The 22,255-nt window shown below is 43.1% G+C and overlaps 1 protein-coding gene across 1 annotated transcript in view; it reads left to right on the top strand.

Moving 5' to 3' along the window:
- The window catches only part of Slc28a3 (solute carrier family 28 member 3), a 68,960-nt gene that overhangs the window by 14,167 nt on the left and 32,538 nt on the right, over nucleotides 1-22,255 (top strand). Inside the window, exons 2-3 of the mRNA XM_048351525.1 lie at nucleotides 18,464-18,556; nucleotides 21,423-21,508. Of these exons, the coding sequence (XP_048207482.1) occupies nucleotides 18,464-18,556; nucleotides 21,423-21,508 (179 nt within the window). The remainder of the gene's footprint in view (nucleotides 1-18,463; nucleotides 18,557-21,422; nucleotides 21,509-22,255) is intronic.

Genomic DNA, 22,255 nt, shown 5'->3' with positions numbered 1-22,255 from the left:
TCTTTTCTTTTTCCTGGGAAAAGCAAAGAAAGAGGAAGAGAGGGGAAAGGAAGAGAGAAATGGAGAGGAGACAAAGTAGGGCAGGGAAGGGGAGAGAAGGGATGGGGAGGGACGGGAGAGGAAAGGAGTCAGTGAAGAAAAGGAAGAGAAGAAAGAGAATGGTCCGTCTTACAGTCTGCTGATTCTCGTCATTCAAAGTTTTGTGTTCATTTTTCTTGTCCTCTGAGAGCCAACACATTTGGACATAAAGCAGGACATACTGATTCAACAGAAATTTATTGAGCTCTGACATTGTGTCAGGCATTTATTTTACCTGGAGCTGGAAAGAGAGCTACTGTTTGCTTTAAATCAAATCAAACAATGAAAACCTCCCACAATAAGGCATGTGAAAAGGGCTATTCAGCTGCCTAGAAGGTGACTTCACCTAATCTAGGGTCATTTTGTAATTATTCTAGTTTTCATTTTTCAACAAATTATATTGAGCAACTACTCTATGAGAGACAGAAATACTCAGCTGAGCATATAATTGCCTGAGCTACCTCGTCAAGAACTAGTTTCTATATTACTTGTTTTGTGGAGGAATCAGGATCCTAAAGGGGAAGGAAACATGAGACAGAGTAGCAAGGAAAGGCATACAGGAACAGAGATTTTTTTTTTTGCTGATGTTCCACAAGGTGGAACCTCAATACTTTCTGACCACAAAACTCCAGTCCCAAGAGTCCAAAATCACTGACAAGTTTAGGTTTAAAGTTGAATTTTGGAAGCCAGATAGGCACCAGTGACTCACACCTGTAATCCCACTCAGGAGACTGATTTCTAAGGATCATGGTTCAGAGGTAGCCTGGGCTGTCCCAGGACTAGCACAAAAGAAAGAAATAAAAAGAGAGAAAGGAAGGGAGGGAGGGAAGGAAGGAAGGAAAGAAGGAAGGAAGGAAGGAAGGAAGGAAGGAAGGAAGGAAGGAAGGAAGGAAGGAGAAGGGAAGGGAAGGGAAGGGAAGAAAGAAAGAAAGAAAGAAAGAAAGAAAGAAAGAAAGAAAGAAAGAAAGAAAGAAAGAAAGAAAGAAAGAAAGAAAGAAAGAAAGAAAGAAAGAAAGAAAGAAAAAGAAAGAAAGAAAGGAAGAAAGAAAAAGGGTGAATTTTGGTGCACTGTGGACTCAAGAACATTCTAAAATAAATTAGCCTGCTTGATTGTAAGGAGTTAGGACTAAAGTAATACAGCAAATTCCTTCATGAAGCATGATCAGAAAGCAGTCCTTGATAAGAGGCTCAGCTCTTCACACCCTAGGGACTAAAGCAATCAAACTCGCCCTCCTGTGGACTGGCAGTTCCCTCCCCCTGAATTTTGGGTTGTTCTCTCTTTCTCTCTCTCTCTCTTTCTTTCATTCTTTCTTTCTTTTTTTGCCAGTCCTGGGGCTTTAACTCAGGGCCTGGGCACTATTCCCAAGCTGCTTTTTGCTCAGGGCAAGTACTGTACCGCTTGAGCCACAGCACCACTTCTGGCTTTTTCTGTTTTTGTGGTACTGAGGACTTGAACTCAGGGCTTCATGAATGCTAGGCAAGGACTCCACCACTAAGCCATATTCCCAGCCCGTGGTCTGTTTCTTTAATGCTGGTACTGGGGCTTGAACTCAGGGCCTAAGCACTAGTCCTTAGCTTTTTCACTCAAGGTGGTACTCTACCACTTGAGCCACAGTTTCACTTTCAGCTTTTTGGTGGTTAGTTGGAAGTAAGAGTCTCACACACTTTGCTGTCCTGGCTCACTTCAAACCACGATCCTCAGATCTCAGCCTCCCAAGTAGCTAGTATTACAGAGATGAGCCCCCACCGCTCAGAGTCCTGCAGGCTCAGCAACTGAAGCTGTGAAACACAATTGTCCACTGATAGAAAGGCCCTGTCTCACTTTAACCTTTTACTGGACAGTTTCACCAGTTTCCAAAGAACTTTGATGCTTTAAGGTTCTCTTCCACCAGAATCCATTGGATCAGGAACATTGAGAAGAAGGCAATAGAGAACAATGGTCTGATAAATAACTCCAGGCAACTTTGGATGAGAAAGTTGCTTAAGGAAAGCCCTGGCCCATGGAGAGAAAGCAGTGGAGCAAAGGGACAGAGTGAGTTGGATCCAATCAGGAGGGAGTAGAGAAACCAAAGTGCCAATAGAGACGTTTCTAGGAGCCAGCAAATACCAGGCTTCCTCTTGGCACATATCTCCACTTCCTGATTCCCCTGCGAAGCACAAAGCCTTTCTGTCTCATTCACAGAAGATGAAGGCTGGCACCGCCCAGGTGGGAGCCGGAGCAGTGGCTCCATTGCCCACTCACTGGCTGTGCTGTGTGTGTCCAACCAACCTGGCTAGAGATAGCGATCTGCCCCTTGACAGAAAAGAGTCACAAGCTCCTGAAAAGGACCAGCTGCATGGGTGGCACTGCCCCAGCTGAGAAGGCTGAGAGCCACATTCTTGCTGTGATGTGGGCAAACCACAGGTTCTTCGGGTAGAGCTGAGGGTTCTGAGTTAGACTGCCTGGATCTGCCAGACCCACCATCCAGGCAAGTTCCCTAACTTCTCCCTGTTTCTTTTCTTCTCTCTCTCTCTCTCTTTTTTTTTTTTGTCAGAGACTGGAAGTGGAGCTGGGTACTTGATGGTTTCACTCACTGGCTGGTGCTCTACCAACTGAGCCATGCCTCCAACTCCCTCTCTGCTTCTTTCCTCATCCAAAAATAAGTAAACTAATGTCTCTCATCCTAAGACTCTTAGGAAATCAATGCAATTCTCTGGCATCCAGCCAATGTTCAGATATAGACAACTATGCAGATGCTATTTTGGCACAGGCCAAGCCAAATAGGAGATCCTGGTAGGAAATCTCTCTTCTGGTAGCAAGTACTGGAAGCACTGGAAGCACTGGAAGCCCTGGAAGCCTCTGGAAGCTGCCCTGTGCTGCTTTGAGTTGCTATCATGTCATCAGACTGTGACCTCTGCAGCCTGGCAGTCCCCACCAGACAGGGCAACAGGGACCCCAACTGTGCCAGCCTCATCATTCTCCAGAAGTCTTGGGGTCATTGAAATCCCTTTCCTGCTGAAAATGTGTTTCTTAAAATTTTCTATGCTGTAAAATTATTCTTTGTGTTTCTAATTAACTTTCACTTATTTAATCAGTATCCTTTTGGAAGAAGTATTTGATGGCCAAGTTATTTCTTTTTAATTCCCATAAAATAGCCAGGTGCCAGTGGCTCATGCCTGTAATCTTAACTACTCAGGAGACTAAGATCTGAGAATCACAGTTCAAAGCCAGCCTGGTCAGGATAGTCCATGAGACTCTTATCTCCAATTAACTACCCTCCCCACCCCCCACACCAAAAAAGCCCCAGAAGTGGGGCTGTGGCTCATGTGGTAGAGTACTAGACTTGAGCAAAAAAGATCGAGGGACAATACCCAAGCTGAGTTCAAGCCCTGAGTTCAAGCCCCAGGACCAGCCATACACACACACACAGGCATACACACACCCCACACACAAAATAGTGTTTCTGTCTTATTCCAACGATGGGTGTTAGTAAAAAAAAATTAAGAAAAGCTCTATTAGGGAATGGTGGTATATATCTGTAATCCCAGCACTCAGGAAGCTCGAGACAGAAAGATACAAGTTCAAGACCAGCCTAGGCTTGAACTTTTTGAGACCCTCTCTTAAAACCTCAAAAACTGGAAGCCATGTTTCCCTACCAATTTTAGAAATAAATCATTTTGTCCCCTGTCTGGCCAAATGTTTCATGGACAGGTGGCACTGCTTAAATCATAGTAACTTTTTAAAATAAACCATAAGTAGCATGTGATAAGCTCAAACTTGGGAGCGAAAGAGTGCTAATATTAAGGGAAAAAAGGCTTCTCACCGTTGCCTTTGGTGCACCCAGGGGAAGACGCTTTCATGAAGAACAATCTATAATCACTTTGCAGTTTGAACTTTGGTCTCCTCAGACAAACTCAGGACTTTTCCTATTAAATTCAAGTGAGAGAAGCATAAGAGAATAAGACTTTAGGTTGACAAATTTAAAGGGATTTCTCTCACCTGTAGGAACGCAATTTGTTGGTAAGAACGTTTCCTGTTCCCCTAGACTAAACAGATTATATACTTTATTGGAATGTCAATTAACCTGTAGAAGTAGGTAGCACATTAAACTTCTACGTTTGAGTAATTAATCAACTGTGTAATTGAAGGTTGCCAGCTTCTCTTCCAAACTCTCTGACAATAGGACCCCTGTTTGCCATGCCCAGCATGCAGCATGCTATGTGTCTTTTTGGGAGCACAGAGTAAATATTTGTTGGAGGAATGAATGGGAAGGCCTGGGAAAAAGCACCAGGGCATTCACTGATCATAACAGTCAAAGCTGCAAAGAAAAGGGTTCTAAAGCACAGGCAAAAGAAGAAGCAGTCTTGTTGGCAGGAGGAAACTATCAGTGTGTGTTGTCACTGAAGTGGGGGGAGGGGAGAGAGAGAGAGAGAGAGAGAGAGTGCATGCACCAGTACTGAGACTTGAACTTACTCAACATCTTTGCTAATGACTGGCACTCTACCACTTGAGCCACACCTCCGGTCTGGCATTTTTCTGGCTAATTCAAGATGAAGACCCAAAGGCCTTTTGTCCCCAGCCTGGCTTTGAATGGTGATCTTCCAGGTCTCTGCCTCCTGAATGGTTAGCTGTATGGCATGAGCCACTGACACTCAGCTCAAAAGGACTAGGGTATCTTAAAGAGTACTGAACATGATGAAAACCAGATTTAGGAACATGGAAACCATTGGCAAGAGCAATGTCATTGCAGTGATGGAAGGAGAAGCCAAAGTTGAATGAATTGAAGAATACATGTAAAGCAAGAAAATGGGAGCAGGGGGGCTGAGGACAGGGCTCAGTTGGTAGAAGGCTAGCCAATAAGCAAAAGCATCAGCTACCAAGGTTGAGCCCTGGCCTTGGACCTAAAACCCAATAATAAGAAAGGAAAAAAGAGGGAAGGGGAAGGGGAAGGGGAGGGGGACGGGGAGGGGAGGGGAGGGGGAGGGGAGAGGAGGGAAGGGAAGGGAAGGGAAGGGAAGGGAAGGGAAGGGAAGGGAAGAGGAATAAGTACAGAGAAATCTGTTTTGTTTTGTTTTCTCCAATGTGTAACAAGTCTATAAATTCTTAGCTTCAGGGAAATAAAAAAAATGGCAATAGTAGAAATATTGACGAATCAAGAGAGGGAGAGGCTAAGCTCATTTTGTGCTGTATAGCAACTTTTGGAAAAAATATATATTCCTCACATTTGGAAAGGATGGGAAATGTGTTATCAAGACACCAGTATGCGACAAAGGACATCTTGCTTCACATCCATGACAGAAAGAGAGGGAGAGAGAGCTGAACCCACTTTTATAAGAAGCCCACTCTTTTCTTTTTTTTTTTTTTTTGGCCAGTCCTGGGCCTTGGACTCAGGGCCTGAGCACTGTCCCTGGCTTCTTCCTGCTCAAGGCTAGCACTCTGCCACTTGAGCCACAGCGCCGCTTCTGGCCGTTTTCTGTATATGTGGTGCTGGGGAATCGAACCTAGGGCCTCGTGTATCCGAGGCAGGCACTCTTGCCACTAGGCTATATCCCCAGCCCCCACTCTTTTCTTAATATATAAAATTGACTATATTTTTAAATTTCTTTATTGTCAAAGTGAAGTACAGAGGGGTTACAGTTTCATACATAAGGCAGTGAGTACATTTCTTATCCAACCTGTTACCTCCTCCCTCATTTTCCCCCCCCTCCCCCCTCCCCATTTCCCCCTACCCCCATGAGTTGGTTTACACAATATAGTTTTGTAAGTATTGCTGTTACATTGGTTTGTCTTTTTATCCTTTTTCCCTCTATTTTGGTATTCCCTTTCCCTTCCCTAGTTCCAATACACATATATACAATATCCAGGGTACTAAAATCAGTTACAGTGATATCAGGGGTAAAACCATGGGAAAGAAATACATAAAAACGGGGGGGGGGGGCACAGTTTCACATAAGCCCATTCTCCTGATTTAAAAAAAAAAACAAAAACAAAAACAAGCCTTTCTGAATAACAACATGAATCCATTCATCATGCATCATGGCAGACCTCAGCCTCCTATCCCTAATCATCTCCTAAAGGTCTTACCTTTTCTGTCTGTTGCATTGGCAATGAAGTTTCTCTGCAAGACACATGCAAATAATAGAAAGGTTGAAGCAATATCTTGTGGGAAAACTCTGCAGGTTGGGGCGGGGGGGAGGGGGGCGCGGAGTGAAGGGCAGGCTCTCCCAGGGTGATTGAGGCATCTCTGCTTTTCTCCTTCCATGCTTCATTGTGGACATTCTCATGAGATGGCTTCCTCCACTCACATGCATGCAGGCATGAGAAGCAAGACTCAGGCTGCAAGAATCACAAACTCTTCAGTGCAAATGTTGACCACAAATATGAGGGTTTTCTAGAAGGAAGTGTTAATGGAGGAGACAGTCCTGCATTTATGTGACTTTTAGCTGGTCCTCCAGCTTGGGAAACAAAGTAAATCATCTCCACAATCAATCAGACATTGAAGCTGGGAGCCAGTAGCTCATATCTGAAATCCTAGCCACTCAGGAGGCTGAGCTCTGATGATTATGGTTTAATGCTAGCCTGGGCAGAAAAATCCATGAGACTCTTGTCTCTAATTAACCACCCAAAGAGCCAGAAGTGGAGCTGTGGCTCAAATGGTAGAGTACTAGCCTTTGATGGTAGAAAAAAAAAAAAAGCAAGCTCAGGGATAGTACCCAGGACCTGAGTTCAAGCCCCAGCCCCAGGACTGGCACAAAAAGAAAAAGGAAATTGAACCCAGACCACTTGATCTTATTTATGCCAGATATTATTCATGTTACAGTACAAAGGCGACATGACCATCCATTACAACAGTGGGCAGATTCTACTGAGTAATAAACTACTCCATTGGAAAGAGAGCCCAGCACAAACTGGTCCCAACTTTGTGCTCCTGGATGGGTCTTTTGGAGGAAGAATGAGGAAAGCAAGAGAGCCAAGAGTGCAAGGCAGCAGAGGTGTGGAAGTTGTACCAATAGCTAGGAAGCTGGTGGGTGTGAAACCCACTGGATTTGCTAATTGGCACTTATGCAAGACTTTTGCCCTTTCTGTCAAACTGGAGCAAGAAAGAGTTAATTTCTTGAATGTTTGCATTTCAGATCTTGGTGACAGGACTTTCATCTCAAAGGGACAGAGGAACTGCACACTAGTGTCTCACACTTGTAATCTTAGCTTCTCCAGAGGCTAAGAGCTGAGGATAAAAGTCAGCCCTGACAGGAAAGTCTGAGAGACTCTTATCTCCAATTAACCATCAGAAAAGTAGAAGTGGAGTAGTGAGTTTTCTCAGACAGGTATTTGACAGGAATCTAGTGTCATCCTGGAAGGAAAGATTTGCACCTTTAGAAACTATGCTAGTATTCATCCAAGTCTCTTATCCTGGAAGGGTAGGGGGAAATGATTTGTACTAAGTGCCATTTTTATAGGCCAGACAAAGGCTCAATGTGAGATGAGGTCTTAGAAGAGTCTAAATAGAGTTTGGTCAAGGAAAGAGTCATTGTCATTGATCACTTTCACATACATGCAGGCCATCCTACTACTGCTAAGCCACATTCCCAGCCTGAGTATACTCTTAGGGCTATAATTTCTCAAGTGTCCCAATGTATCTGTACCCACTTTCTGAGGCCTCGTGTCTTGTGTCTCTTTTCTCTCTTGCAATAGTCAAAGGCTCAGGTCAGATGGCTCATTAAGAAGTCTCGCTTTCGGGCTGGAAATGTGACTTAGCAGTAGAGTGCTTGCCTAGCATGCATGAAGCCCTGGGTTCAGTCCCTCAGCACCACATAAACAGAAAAAAAAAAAAAAAAGCCAGAAGTGGTGCTGTGGCTCAAGTGGTAGAATGCTAGCCTTGAGTAAAAAGAAGCCAGGGACAGTGCTCAGACCCTGAGTTCAAGACTCAGGACTCCCCCCCCCCACACACACACAAAATCTCCCTTTCAACATTTGTGTGGTTGTTTCTTTGGATTTAAATCAGATACCACATTTGTGGCAAGGTATATCTTGTAAATGATGGTATGTGTTTCCTGACTGCCCCATCGCAGGAGGGATATATATGATGTGGGTCACTCAGTATCAGATGACTTGCACAAGCACATCTCTCCAGGAGAAGGGCGCTGTTTCCTCCTTTGATTCCCAAGGAGTCTGACCAGTGGCTTCAGTCTGCACTATCAAGGCCCTCGGCACAGTTCCCTCTCTCCTGTAAAAATTCTTCCATGATCCTGTTCTGAATTACTTACTAGTTTGGGATTACAAAATAATGATTTTCTTTCTTCAGTATTAACTTGCACTCTTCTGAAAGGAATAGGTTTATAACCTTTCTGATTCCCTCTAAACAAAATACCAAAGATAGGGTGGCTTAAAATACAGACACTTATTTCTGTGTTCAAGAAGTCCAACTAAAGAGGTTTCATTCTGAGGCCAGACAGACAGATGGACAGATATAGAAATCTCTTTTCATGAGACTACTAGATCACTCAGATTAAGATTCATCGTTATGAGCTCAATCTTATTTAAATTATTATTTTTATTTATTTGATCTGTTAAATCTCACATCCGTAAGGCCTTCTCTCCAAATACAATCATATTGGGTCTTGAAGTTTCAACAAAACTTCTTTAGAAGAATGTAATTTTTAGTTTATAGTATTCTCTTTTGATTGACTTTTTTTATTGACAAACTGATATACAGAGCGGTTACTGTTTCATACATTAGGCATTGGATACATTTCTTGTACTGTTTGTTACCTCCTCCCTCATTCCCCCCCATTCCCCCCTCCCCTTTTCCCTTTCCCCCCATGAGTTGTTCAGTAGATTTACACTAAACAGTTTTGCAAGTATTGCTTTTGTAATCGTTTGTCTTTTTTTAGCCTGTGTCTCTTGATTGATTAACATTTTTATAATCAATTACCAGCATCATTTGTTTCTTCTAGTGTTTTATTATAGGAATTCCCAGAATACAGAAAGGTTGAATTTCCTAATGGACATCTATACACTTACCCCCTGCATTCTATAATTAAGCATTTTGCTATACTCACTTTATTGACTGTTTTCTCATTTATGCTGTACTCTAATCAACCATCAATCCAGCATCTGTTGTTGTTGTTGTAGGTTTGTTTTTGTTGTTGTACTCAGGCCAAGTTGCAAGGATTAGCCATGATTTTATTCATTTATTTATTTTAGATCTCAATTTGTTTCAAATTTAGCTAATGATGGCACAGTACTCGTGTGTATGTATGTGTGGTACTGGGGTTTGCACTCACTGCTTTGCACTTTCTAGGCAGATGCTTTATCACTTGACTGATGCATCTAGCCCCTTTTTTTGCACAGGTGTGTGTGTGTGTGTGTGTGTGTGTGTGTGTGAACTATGGGTCTAGATGCTGTCCTTGAGTTGGGGTTTTTGTTGTTTGTTTGTTCAAGGTTAACACTCTACCACTTGAGCCACAGCTCCATTTCCAGTTTTGTTTTGGTGTTTAATTGGAGATAAAAGTTTCAAGAACTTTTCCTGCCTGGGCTGCCTATGAAACACAATCCTCAGATCTCAGCCTTCTGAGTAGCTAGAATTACAGATGTAATCCACCAACACCTGGCTTTTGCACTGGTTATTTTGAGACAGGGTCTCCTTATTGCCTAGGCCCATGCCTAGATCTCAATTCTTCTATCTTTTCATTCCTGCTGTCGCTAACATGACACTACAACCAGCTCTTCCACTGAGATAAATACTAAGAACCTTGTTGCCCCCTGGGCCTAGAAACAATATCCTCTTGATCTCAGCTTCCCAAGTAACTGGGATTACAGGTGTAAGCCACTTTTCCTTGACATTTGAGTATCACCCCAGAGACTATATGATCCAAATAACTAAAATATATGAAATTGAGATTATGGCTTAGTGTATTAATACTTGTTTTCATTTTTATTATTATGTATTAGTTATACTAGCATAGTCTACTTCCAGAGCCAGCAAATAGCTGTGTAATGGTGCCACCTAGTGGACACTGTGAGCAGCAACCATACTGGTGAGCCGCCAGACCAGACCTCCAGACCTGAATGAGGTTGAAAGCCATGCCTTCTTTCTTCATCTTCTTCTTCTTCTTCTTCTTCTTCTTCTTCTTCTTCTTCTTCTTCTTCTTCTTCTTCTTCTTCTTCTTCTTCTTCTTCTTCTTCTTCATCTCCTCCTCCTCCTCCTCCTCCTCCTCTCCTCCTCCTCCTCCTCCTCCTCCTCCTCCTCCTCCTCCTCCTCCTCCTCCTCCTCCTCCTCCTCCTCCTCCTCCTCTTCTTTTTGTGCCATCACTGAGGCTTCAACTTAGGATCTAGGTGCTGTCTTTGAGCTTTTTTCCATAAGGCTAGCACTCTATCACTTGAGTCACAGCTTCACTTCAGCTTTTTGGTGATTAAAAATAAGAATCTCGGGCTGGGGATATAGCCTAGTGGCAAGAGTGCCTGCCTCGGATACATGAGGCCCTAGGTTCAATTCCCCAGCACCACATATACAGAACACGGCCAGAAGCGGCGCTGTGGCTCAAGTGGCAGAGTGCTAGCCTTGAGCGGGAAGAAGCCAGGGACAGTGCTCAGGCCCTGAGTCCAAGGTCCAGGACTGGCCAAAAATAAATAAATAAATAAGAATCTCACAGACTTTTCTGCCTTGGCTGGCTTTGAGCTATAATCCTCAGATCTCAGTCTCCTGCATAGCTGGAATCACAAGCATGAGACACCAGAGCCTGGTCTGACAGTTGCTTCTTTGGGACATGATAGGTCTTTTTCAGTCCACAGTTCAGCCTGGATGGATTAAGTTCATAATCACTGCGTTTTTCACTGTTCTGGGCCCGTAAGTCATTTTCAGTCTAGGATTACATTAAGTCCATTCATTGATTCGATAAATATTTGTATGTTCTTAGCTTCTGTTATAATCAATGTGTTATGTAATCTTTTCACAGCACTGCTTCCTTTTTGGGTTTTTTTGTTTGTTTGTTTTTCCTATAGATTTCTTATGGAGGTTTTTTTTTCTCTTTATCACTAGCAAGACTATGACAAGTTGTAGAATGATTACCTTTCCCACCTTCTATTATTTTCTTTCCTTCTCCTCCCCTGCTTGACTTTAGTGAAATACATATATGTATACATCTGTATCTTACATTGCTATTTTATAATATCTCTGAACTCCAAGAAACTAAAAGATGAGGAAGGTTGGTTACCTTTCTCCTTTCTTTTCGTTTCCTTCTCTTCAAGTAGCAATCTGATTGCCTTTCTTCCATTGTCATAGGTTATAATATCTGTAATTTAGTCTAGACCCACAATGGCTGGAATTCAGATGCAAAACCCATTAAATAGATTCAAACTACTGTTCCTCTTTTTTGTCTTCATTTCTCTGTTTCATCTGTTTCCTCCTCTAGTTGTTTCTTCAAGAAAGCTCGCTGACACTATGTGTGTATGTGCATTTTAAACATTTTTTGCACCCTTTTTTTTTATCTCCTGTAGCAAGAGAGAGAGGAGGGAGAGAGAGAGCATGAACTAATGGATTTGCCTTCTCTCTAAGGCAGGAGAGAAATGGGGTACTTGAATCCATACAAAAACCTTGTATAGCCCTTTGGCCTCTTCAGACTGAAGTACACACGTGCTGCTGTGTGTGATTAGCTCAGTGATCCCTGATTTCTTCCCTGAGGTCTTGGCTAGATACCTTATCTGTTAGACAGTGAAGCAAGGTGTGGGAGGACCGCTTGGCACTGTGGCCCCGGGCTCCTCCCCAGTCATTTGGTTTCCCGAGCCTGCAATGCATGCCACCCCGCTCATTCAAAGTCAGGCTGTCATCAGCAAGCCCTGGAGGTTAGGAGAGTGAAGGGTACCCAGGACTGAATGGGGCTTCCCTGGGGGCAGACCTCCACTGCACCTCGCTCACCCTGTGCATGACATGGAACAACCTGCAGGGGGCGCCGCAGGACCCCAAAGCCATATTAAGCTTTTTAAAATATGGAAGCCTTCTTCCCTTCATTCTTTGGGCACAGAACCCTGCTTCTTCTCTTTTTTCTTAACATCCCTACCCTTGAGAGTTCACAGGCACACACACATACACACACACACACACACACACACACACACACACACACACACACCCTGAGCACTTAAAGATAACCATAAGAAACCATAGACCCTGCTTGTGTTATTGTCATGCACAGCAAAACACAATCCTGACTCTTTGTGCCCAATTCAAGGCTCCCAGGACATTCGGAGGTGACAGGATCATGCCAGTGTGACAGAGCCCAGGCTGATCAGGTGGGACCTTTCACTAGCACTGCTGCATTTTATCTAATCTCCTAACCCACATGAGCAGGCTAGAAAGTCAGTCATAGGCTCAGGAAACATGAGCCTATCTACTGCTCATTAACTCATATTAAAGGATCAACACAAACCTGAGCCACAACTGACATGTGTCAAGAAGCCAAGGGCAATGAGTAAAGACTGAAGGTTCTAGAATATAATCTCTGAGTATGTCATCATTCCTAGACAAAGACCATGCCTCAAAGAACTTGACATTTATAGATTGGAAAAAATTTAAGAATTGGGGAATCGGGGAAGTATATGACCCCAAACAATTTAGAGAGATCAAATTTTTGTCTGTGATCTCAGCATACAGGAGCTGGAAGCAAGAGGATCACAAGTTCAAAGCCAGCCTGGTCTGCATAGGGAGGTCCACGACAGTTTGGGCTACATAGTAGGACCCTATTTCAAAAATAAATAAATAAGAAGGAAGTAGAGCTGCGGCTCAAGTGGTAGAGAGCCAGCCTTGAGCAAAAAAGCAAAGGGACAGCACCCAGGCCTTGAGTTCAAGTCCCTGTTCTAGCACAAACAAACAAACAAAAGGGCTAGGTACAGTGTCTCACATATATCATAACTACTCAGGAAGTAGAAATCCGGAGGATCACGGTATGAGGCCAAACTAGGCTAAAGCTTAGCACAACTCTGGTCTCAGCCCACCTCTCAGTATGTGCCTGTGGTTGGGCTGCACAAAACCCACTAGAGAGACATTGCTGTTCTTCCCATGCAAAGGGTTCTGAGGCCTCAAGAAATGAAGCCTCTATATCTTAGCCCACATAAGACCACATTTGTTCATTTATTAGTTTATTTATTTCCTGTGGCTTGAACTCAGATCCTGGGTGCTGTTCCTGAGCCTTTTTTCTCAAGGCTAGTGCACTACCACTTGAGCCACAGCTCCACTTCCAACTTTTTTTTGGTAACTAATTGGAGATAAGAGTCTCACAGACTTCCCTGCCCAGGCTCTGCCCAGGCTGGTTTTAAGCTGCAGTCTTCGAATCTCAACCTCATGAGTAGCTGAGATAACAGGTGTGAGCCACCGGCACCGGACTTACATATGGAATGTTAAATTACCATTTGAGGAAGTTGCTCTTCTCCACTCCTATTCTGTGTTCTTAAAATAGGTTCTAGAAAGGTTAAATCTCTTGTAGAAACAGAAAAACAACTGAAAATTAAAAGGTTTTTTTTTTTTTTTTTTTTGCCAGTCCTGGGCCTTGAACTCAGGGCCTGAGCGCTGTTCCTGGCTTCTTCCTGCTCAAGGCTAGCACTGTGCCACTTGAGCCACAGCGCCACTTCTGGCCGTTTTCTGTATATGTGGTGCTAGGGAATCGAACCCAGGGCCTCATGTGCACAAGGCAAGCACTCTTGCCACTAGGCCATATCCCCAGCCCCTTAAAAGGTATTTTTTATACCTTCTCTTTAGCATTGAAGGGAATAGTCTAATCCTTTAAACTATCAGGGAAACTTCTTGGAGACAAAGGAAAGCAGTCTTAGACTATCTTAGTCTGTTTCCTGTTGCTATTAGCACACAATGCCACACACTGGGTGAATTGTGAAGAAAAGAGGTTTGTTTTGGTTCTTGGCCCAAGGTCAGTTGGCTACAGCTGGTAATAGCCAGCTTGTTAGCAGTCCTGAGGCAGTAGAGGGCATCACGTAGTGAGAGGCAGAGAGATCGTGGGAGACCTCACCAAAATGGCTTTCCTAAGAGGTCCACTCTGAGGATAACACAGCTCTCCATTAATCTTGTGTGTGCAGTAATCCACTCATGAGAATAGACACCAGGTCAGCTCATAAAGCCATCAGGGCCCTGATAGCCTCAGAAATATTCAAGGCACTGCCATTTCTCAGAATGTACTTTGTTGACTGCATCTAAGAATTTATTCAGCAATGTATAGGGTTTTGTAAATTGGATAGAAAGAAGGAAAAGAAAAGAAAGAAAGGGCTGGGATGTAGCTCAGTGGCAAAGCACTTGCCTAGCAAGTCCAACGTCCTGAGTTCAATCCCCAGTACCAAAAAAGAAAGAAGAAAGGAAGGAAGGAAGGGAGGGAGTGAGGAAGGGAGGGAGAAGGAAAGAGAAGAAAAGAAGAAAGAAAAGAGCAGAGAGAAAGAATATATGACTAAGCTTCAGGTTTTTTCCTCTCTCTCTCTCTCTCTCTCTCTCTCTCTCTCTCTCTCTCTCTCTCTCTCTCTCTCTCTCTCTCTCTCTCTCTCTCTCTCTCTCGCCAGTCCTGGGGCTTGAACTCAGGTCCTGGGCACTGTCCCTAAGCTTCTTTTTGCTCAAGACTAGCTTTCTACCACTTGAGTCACAGTGTTACTTCTGGCCTTTTCTGTTTATGTGGTACTGAGGAATGGAACACAGGGCTTCATATATGCTAGGCAAGCATTCTACCACTAAGCCACATTCCCAGCCCTAAGCTGCTTCAGTTTCTTTATCTGTACAATGAAGATAGAACCTATATCATAGTGCTCTTACAGGAATCAAACATCAAGCCTTATAAAGTATTTTACATAAGGTCTTTTGTCTACTAAGTACAGTATCATCCAGGAAAACACCAAATCAGCAGGGGAGAAGTAGTTTCATCTATTCACAATTCAGGAGGTGGGTATTTCTGAGCTGATGTGAGCAGACTGCTCAAGGTTTTGACAGCACTCTGCTGTCACTAGGGTAGGAGCTCTGGCGTTCTCAGCCTGGACAGAACCATCCACACACTAGGAACAAGACAGGGGAGTGGACAGGAGGGACTGGGAGCACCCACTAGCCACTCCACAGGGAGCACTCCCTGAGCTGTCTTACTGGGGTGGCCTCCCATTATCCTAGTCACTAGACAAGGCCGTGTGTTGACTAAAATCTTTGGAAGGGGCTGCTGCCAATGGAAGGGGCGCTGACATTAGTCATTGCCAGCCTTCTGGAAGTTACAGCAGGATTTAGAAAGTGAATGGGAGGTCTTTGTCCACCTGTATCATGCTGTCATCACCTAGAAACATAGCAAGAGCAAAAGCAAACAAATCCAAGGCACAGGAACACTTAGCAAGGAGGATCTGTCCCAGAAAGGGGCTCAGTCCAGGACCACCACCCTGTGGCACAAGCTGAGTAGAGAGATGAGGCAGAGTGAGCTGAACATGGTTTAAAGCCCTCACTTCCCTGACTTTCTCACGCATACAGCAGCATGTTTGTGTCTGCCTGCCAACACAGTCATCTCAAGTACTAAATTGATGGAAAGAAAAAGTGAGCTATGAAATAATGAGCAGCCCCTGTTATAGCCCCATGACTCCACTGTGAAAAGAAACAAAAAATAATAAAAAACCAGGTATGCCAATGGTTATTTTCCAGGCACTAATTAACCCCCTTCACAGCCCAATCATTTCTCTTGTATATCCAGAGTGGGCAACACTGTTCTTCCTGAGGACACGGAGGCCAAGGACTGCACTCCATCAGCACAAATAATTTTATTTAAGAAGTGAAAAATACATTCAGAGGAGTCGCTATCTCCTTGAAAGGAATGACACTAGATTTCTCCAAAACACAGACACCCATGTTCATGAGCTTGAAAAGAGGCAGGACCCATCCAAGTTCCACAAGCAAATCTCAGTTCTGCCACCAGGTGGCAGTATCGATCAACAGCAAAAGGGCGAGGCCGCTAATGAAGCCAGAGAATGTCAGGATTCTGGAGGGGCTGTAAGAACACACTTTTCTTTTGTCTTTCTTCCCGGGTCCTTTTACCCCTGCTGTCACTGTAACTGATTTGGTACCCTGGGTATTGTATATATGTTTATTGGAACTGGGGAGGGGAAGGGGAACATCAAAGTGGAGAGACAAAAGATAAAAGACAGCAATACAATAGCAATACTTATAAAACTATAAGCTATAATAAACCAACTGTACAACTCATGGGGAGGGGGAGGGAAAGGAGGAGGGGAGAAAGGTGGGAGAAAAATGAGGGAGGAGGTAACAAGTTGGATAAGGAATGTACTCACTGCCTTACTATGAAACTGTAACCCCTCTGTACATCACTTTGACAATAAATAAATTCAAAAAAACAAAAACGAAACACACTCCTAAGAAAGAGTGTTCCTGGAACTTGGAAGCTGCAGCTTGGGAAGATGCAACCTGCTGAGTGTCATGTGGGGAACTAGGGACCCAAGAGCTAGCCCTTCAGTGACTTGAGTCCTGTTTTCCTAGCCATTATTGTCCCAGTCTGTTATTTTCCTTTATTTTGTTTTATTTATGTATTTATGTGTGGTGGTGTGCCAGTTCTGGGGCTTGAACTCAGGGTACTGTCCCTTAATGGTCTTGCTCAAGGTTGGCATTCCACCACTTAAGCCACAGTACCACTCCCAGTTTTTGATGGTTAATTGGAGATAGAGACTAACAGTTTCTTGGCCCAGCTGGCCTCAAACTGCAATTCTCAGATCTCAACCTCCAGACTAGATAGGATCACAGGCATGAGCCACCAGCACCCAACAGTCTGTTTTTTTTAATTTCTAATTTGATGGTACAGAGCCTTTAAGAATTCATCAAAGTAGGAAAATAGTAAAAATGAGTCCCTAAGTACCCCATCAGTCTATCTCCCATACTGTATTTATTGTTTTCTTCCATACCATATTTCGTGCCAGAAACCCAGATACAAAATTGTTATATTAGTGCAACCTTAAAACCACCACAATGCATTAATTCAATTAGTAATTCAAAAATAATTGTTACTGTCTTCATTGTGCCATTGTGCTAGAAAGTATCAGCAATTACATTGATCAAACCATGTAAATGGCACAATTAATCCTCTTCATACAATTAATTTATGCTGATGAAAAGTTGTGTTTGTTTTTTTAAGCCAGAAATTGGTGGCTCATGCCTGTCTGTAATCCTAGCTACTCAAGATTCTGAAATCTGAAGATCTTGGTTCAAAGCCAGTCAGGGTAGAAAAGTTCATGAGATTCCATCTCCAATTAACCAGCAAAAAGGTGGACTGGAGGCGGGGATCAAGTGGTAATGCAGCAGCAATGAACCAAAAAGCCAAGTGAGAGCTTGAAGGCTTATTGCCTACACACACACACACACACACACACACACACACACAATTTTTTAGGTTATCTCACCACCTGCTGAATAAAAAAGTGGTGGGTGAGCCACTTGCTTACAAGTATTAGGAAATACAATGCTTTTGTGCATAAAGCATGTATAAAACCATAATCATAGCACTTTTTCTAAGACATATTTGCAGCCTTTAGGCCAGCACAAGGCAATTCCCAATCATTAGTTGCCTAACTCAAAGCAAGTTAGGACAAGATGAGTGAAAGTAGATTCCCCCCGCCCCCCCAACAAAAATGATGAAAAGACAATGATCCTGGTGTTGGTCACATCAGAAAATAGCTGCTGAGGGGTCAGGATAGCCCTCCAAGAAGCAAACCTTAATCAGCTCCTTAATGTAAAACCAAAGCAGTTTTGCAAAAAAATGCATTTGTGCCCATTACCACCAGAGATTGCTTTGCATTAAACAAAACACATGACCACATCATAAATCCAACATAAGTCGCAAAGCTATATGATATGAGCTAGGCACTGGAGGCTCACACCTGTAATCCTAGCTACTTAGGAGACTGAGATATGAGGATGGAAGTTCCAAGCCAGCCTTGGTAAACAAATCCATGAGACTCTTGTCTCCAATTAACCAGCAAGAAGTTGGAAGTGGAGGTGGCTCAAGTCATATAGTGAAAAAGCTAAGGGACAGTACCCAGGCCCTGAGTTCAAGCCCTAGTACCAGCACAAAAATAACAACAAAAACTACGTGATGGAATAGAGTGAATGAAGCCTGCTCACTGGTCTCAGCTTGGTCCTCCTTTCTCTAGGTAGAACACATTTATCTTTTTTATAAAAAACAAAAAATAACAAAAGCATAAAAGCAAAGCTCATCTGTGCTTATTAGAAGTCCAAAATTAACCTATAGTTTTGGGAATAAAATGCTCCATCTAAACACCTATCTGTGACTTGTCTCAACCTTTCAAGTTCCTCTAGGTATCATTACTAAAGAATATTTGTGTTTGGGCTCTGACATTTGTATGCTCTGCCCTTTTTTTCCTTAGGATGAAAGCATTCTTGAAAACCAGAATGCATCAGGAAACAACTCGATAAGGAGTAGAGCCGTACAAAGCAGGGAACAAGGAAACACCAAACAGGTAAGGTTGAGGGGGGATGGCTGAGGGGCGGACAGTTACCATGGTAATGCTGTGTAGCAGGCAACTGCACCTGTCTGTGGAAGCAAAGTGTGATGTTCCAACAGCAGGCAGAGGACTGAGTTAAATGGAGTGTGGAAAACAGAGTCAGGGAGAAATCACACTGCCCAATTAAAGAGACTGTTTTTATACACCTGCCCTCAGAGTTCCCAGATGGGAAACTCCATCCCAAGGGAGAATACATTGGCTTTGAGCTGGCATGGAGGCATGAACCTATAGGTCCAGTTACACTGGAGGATCATGGGAACTCAGGAGAGCCTAATAGGCTAGATAACATATTAAGACCCCTATCTCAAGAGGAAGGAGGGATGGATGGAAGGTGGAGGGAGGGAGGGAGGGAGGGAGGGAGGGAGGGAGGGAGGGAGGGAGGGAGGGAGGGAGGGAGGGAAGGAAAGTTGGCTAAACAGAAAGCATCTGAATTTTCAGGTGAATGATTCAAAAAAAGAAGTAGGCTCTATCATGGTTCTAACACTACAGCCATCATACCCTAGAGTCTTTTATGGGCACCTTTGGCACTAGTCTGAGGAGCTCTGCTTTATTTCATTTATATATTGAATTCTCTCTGGATAGAATTTCATTTAAGGAATTTGTTGTGCAGTAATAAAAAGAGTATTCTTGTAGATTGTGTGTGTGTGTATGTGTGTGTGTTCATGTGCACTGGTACTGAGGCTTGAACTCAGGGTCTGGGTGCTGTCCTGCTAGCTTTATGGCTTTTTTTTTTCTAATTAACTGGAGATAAGAGTCTCACAGACTTTTTCTCCTGGGCTGACTTTGAGCTTCGAACCATGATCCTCAGATCTCAGCCTTCTGAGTAGCTAGGATTACAGGTGTGTGTTACCGGCATCTAGCTTGTAGATCATTTTTTGTTTGTTTTTGTTTTGAGCTGGTGCTGGGGCTTGAACTCAGGGCCTCGGCACTGTCCCTGAGCTTCTTTTGCTCAAGGTTAATGCTCTACCACTTGAGCCAGAGCTCCACTTGAGTTTTTCTTCCCCTTGGTAGTTTACTGGAGATAAGAGTCTCATGGACTTTCCTACTAGAGGGACTTCAAATCGTAAACATTGGATCTCAGCCTCCTTAGAAGCTAAGATTACAAGTGTGAGCCATGGTGCCTGGCTTGTAGGTCATCTTTGAAGGGCTTGGCATGGAAGTTAGCACTTCTAATGACAGCTACATGGGAGACATAGGTAGGAAGATTGTGATCAGGGTCTTAAGCCCATGAGGGCACAAAGCATAAGACCCTATCTGAAAAACAATCAACCCAAAAGGTATGAGGCATGGCTCAAGGGTTAGAGTGCTTTGCCTAGAAAGCACTAGGTTTTGAGTTCAAAACCCCATACTGCCAAAAAGAAAATAGTCCTTTAGAAAAACTAATTTTGATTTTTTTTACCATTTTATTATTTTGTCTGTTTTCTTGTGATAAAAGAATAATTCTTTAAAAGTAGAGCCTTTGTACCTGGTGCTGATGGCTCACACCTGTTATCCTAGCTACTCAGGAGGCTGAGATCTGAGGATCGCAGTTCCAAGCCAGCCCTGCAGGATAGTCTGTGAGACTCTTATCTCCATAAACTACTCCAAAAAAGGCCAGATGTGGCCCTGCGGCTCAAGTGTAGAGCACTAGCCTTGAGCCAGAGAAGATCAGGGGCAGCACCCAGGCCCTGAGTTCAAACTCCAGGACCAGCACACACACACACACACACACACACACACACACACACACACAAAGATGGCTGGAGGCTTCACTCAAAGTACAGTGCATGCTTGGCAAGCACGAGGCCCCATGTTCAAACCCTAGTACTGTCTATAGAAAAGAATCAAAAAAACTTAGTTATGTCTACATTAAAAGCTAGCACACAGATGTTTATTGCAGTTTTACCTGTTTTATAATTGCTAAAACTTAGAAACAACCCAAAGTTCTTCAGTAGGTTAATAAATAAATAATGATATAGACAGTATAGTATTTTTGAGCAGTTTCTAAAACAGCAAACAATCAAGCCAGGAAAATGACAAGAGGAATCTTCCATCCATACTCTTGAGCAGTCCAAAGTAGCAATATACTGTGCCCTTCCCCATAGATAACATTCTAGAAAAGTCCAACCTAAGGCAGTAAAGCCTTCAGTGGTATCAGCTGAGCCCTGGTGGCTCATACCTTAAATGCCAGCTACTCAGAGGCTGGCCAAGATCTGAGAATTACAGTTCAAAACCAGCCTGGATAGGAAAGTCTATGAGACCTTATCTCCAATTAGCCACCACAAAGCTAAAAGTGAAGCTGTGGCTCACGTGGTAGAGCACTATCCTTGAGCCAAAAAGCTGAGGCACAACACCCAGGCCCCGAGTTCCAGCCACAGAACCACTACACACATGTAAAAGATTATGTTAGTAAATATTCATGCAATTACTAAATACTAATTTAATTATAAAATACTTATTTAGTAATTATCAAATCTTTACTAAATGTTCACTACTGACATTAACTTCATGTAGTTCTCTAAACATAAAGATGGTATTGAATAATTATAGTACAGACAGGAGAAAAAAAGCAGAAATAGGAGCCTGTTCTCTTAAAAAAAAGGGGGGGGAATGCCAATAGTTCCTCTGGGAAACAAGAGGACAATAAACATGATCTTGAATTTCTTGTGATGAGAAGAGAAAAGGAGAAAATGTGTGATAGATAATAGGAGCCATCTTCTTGCATAATAATGTAAAACGTCCTATTGAAATTTCTGGACAAGCATTCTGAACAAAGGATAGCAAAGTCTATAATCCCCAGCATTCTCATTATTCTGTTTCTGCCCCAATGTCTGGTCTCCAGGGTGAAGAAGAGCAGGTCACCATAGAACAGGATGCCCCAAGAAATAAAGAAGACACAGAGGAGGACCAAGATATAATTCCAAAAGGGTACAACTTCTCCACCCGTGAAATAACCATGCCTGCCTCCGATCTATTCTCCAGGCTTCCCCTCTTTGTTCTACCATCTATTTTTAATCTTCCTTTTGCTTCATTAGATATTATCACCTCCCAATGCCACTTGCAAAAAAATTAATGGAGTTCTAGAATAATCAATGTGGTCAATTCAAACTTCTTTATGTCTGAGGAACCCAGTGTCTAGACTTAAATCTACCCAGGATAGTCTCCTCATTAAAGTTGTAAATTACCAACTAATTGCTCCTGTCTATACAAGAGTAGTTAATTCATCCTCTCAATGTCAATCAATAGCAATTGATTTCTTCAAACTCAATCCACTTTAAATTTCATTGAACTGTTGCTATTCTTACCTTGCTTCCTTAAGTTATCTAAGACCTTACAACTCCATAAGGTAGAAGAGGAAAGGCAAGATTTTTTGTTCATTTTATTTTTGGATCAGGAAAAGGAAGCTATGAGTGACCTAATCAAGGTCAGACAGCTAGAGAGAAACTGAGCCAGTTTGGAATTTCAGCCTTTTATTTTTACTTGTTCTTTTATCATAACGCTAAAGATCTGTCCTTTTTTTTTTTTTTTTTTTTTTGCCAATCCTGGGGCTTGAACTCAGGCCTCGGGCACTGTCCCTGAGCTTCTTTTGCTCAAGGACAGCACTCTGTTTTCTGTTTATGTGGGACTGAGGAATTAAACCCAGGGCTTCATGCATGCTAGGCAAGCACTCTACCA

This window comes from Perognathus longimembris, chromosome 1 (genome assembly GCF_023159225.1).
Source record: "Perognathus longimembris pacificus isolate PPM17 chromosome 1, ASM2315922v1, whole genome shotgun sequence".
Lineage (NCBI taxonomy): Eukaryota > Metazoa > Chordata > Mammalia > Rodentia > Heteromyidae > Perognathus > Perognathus longimembris.
This window is presented reverse-complemented; position numbering and strand designations above follow the sequence as displayed.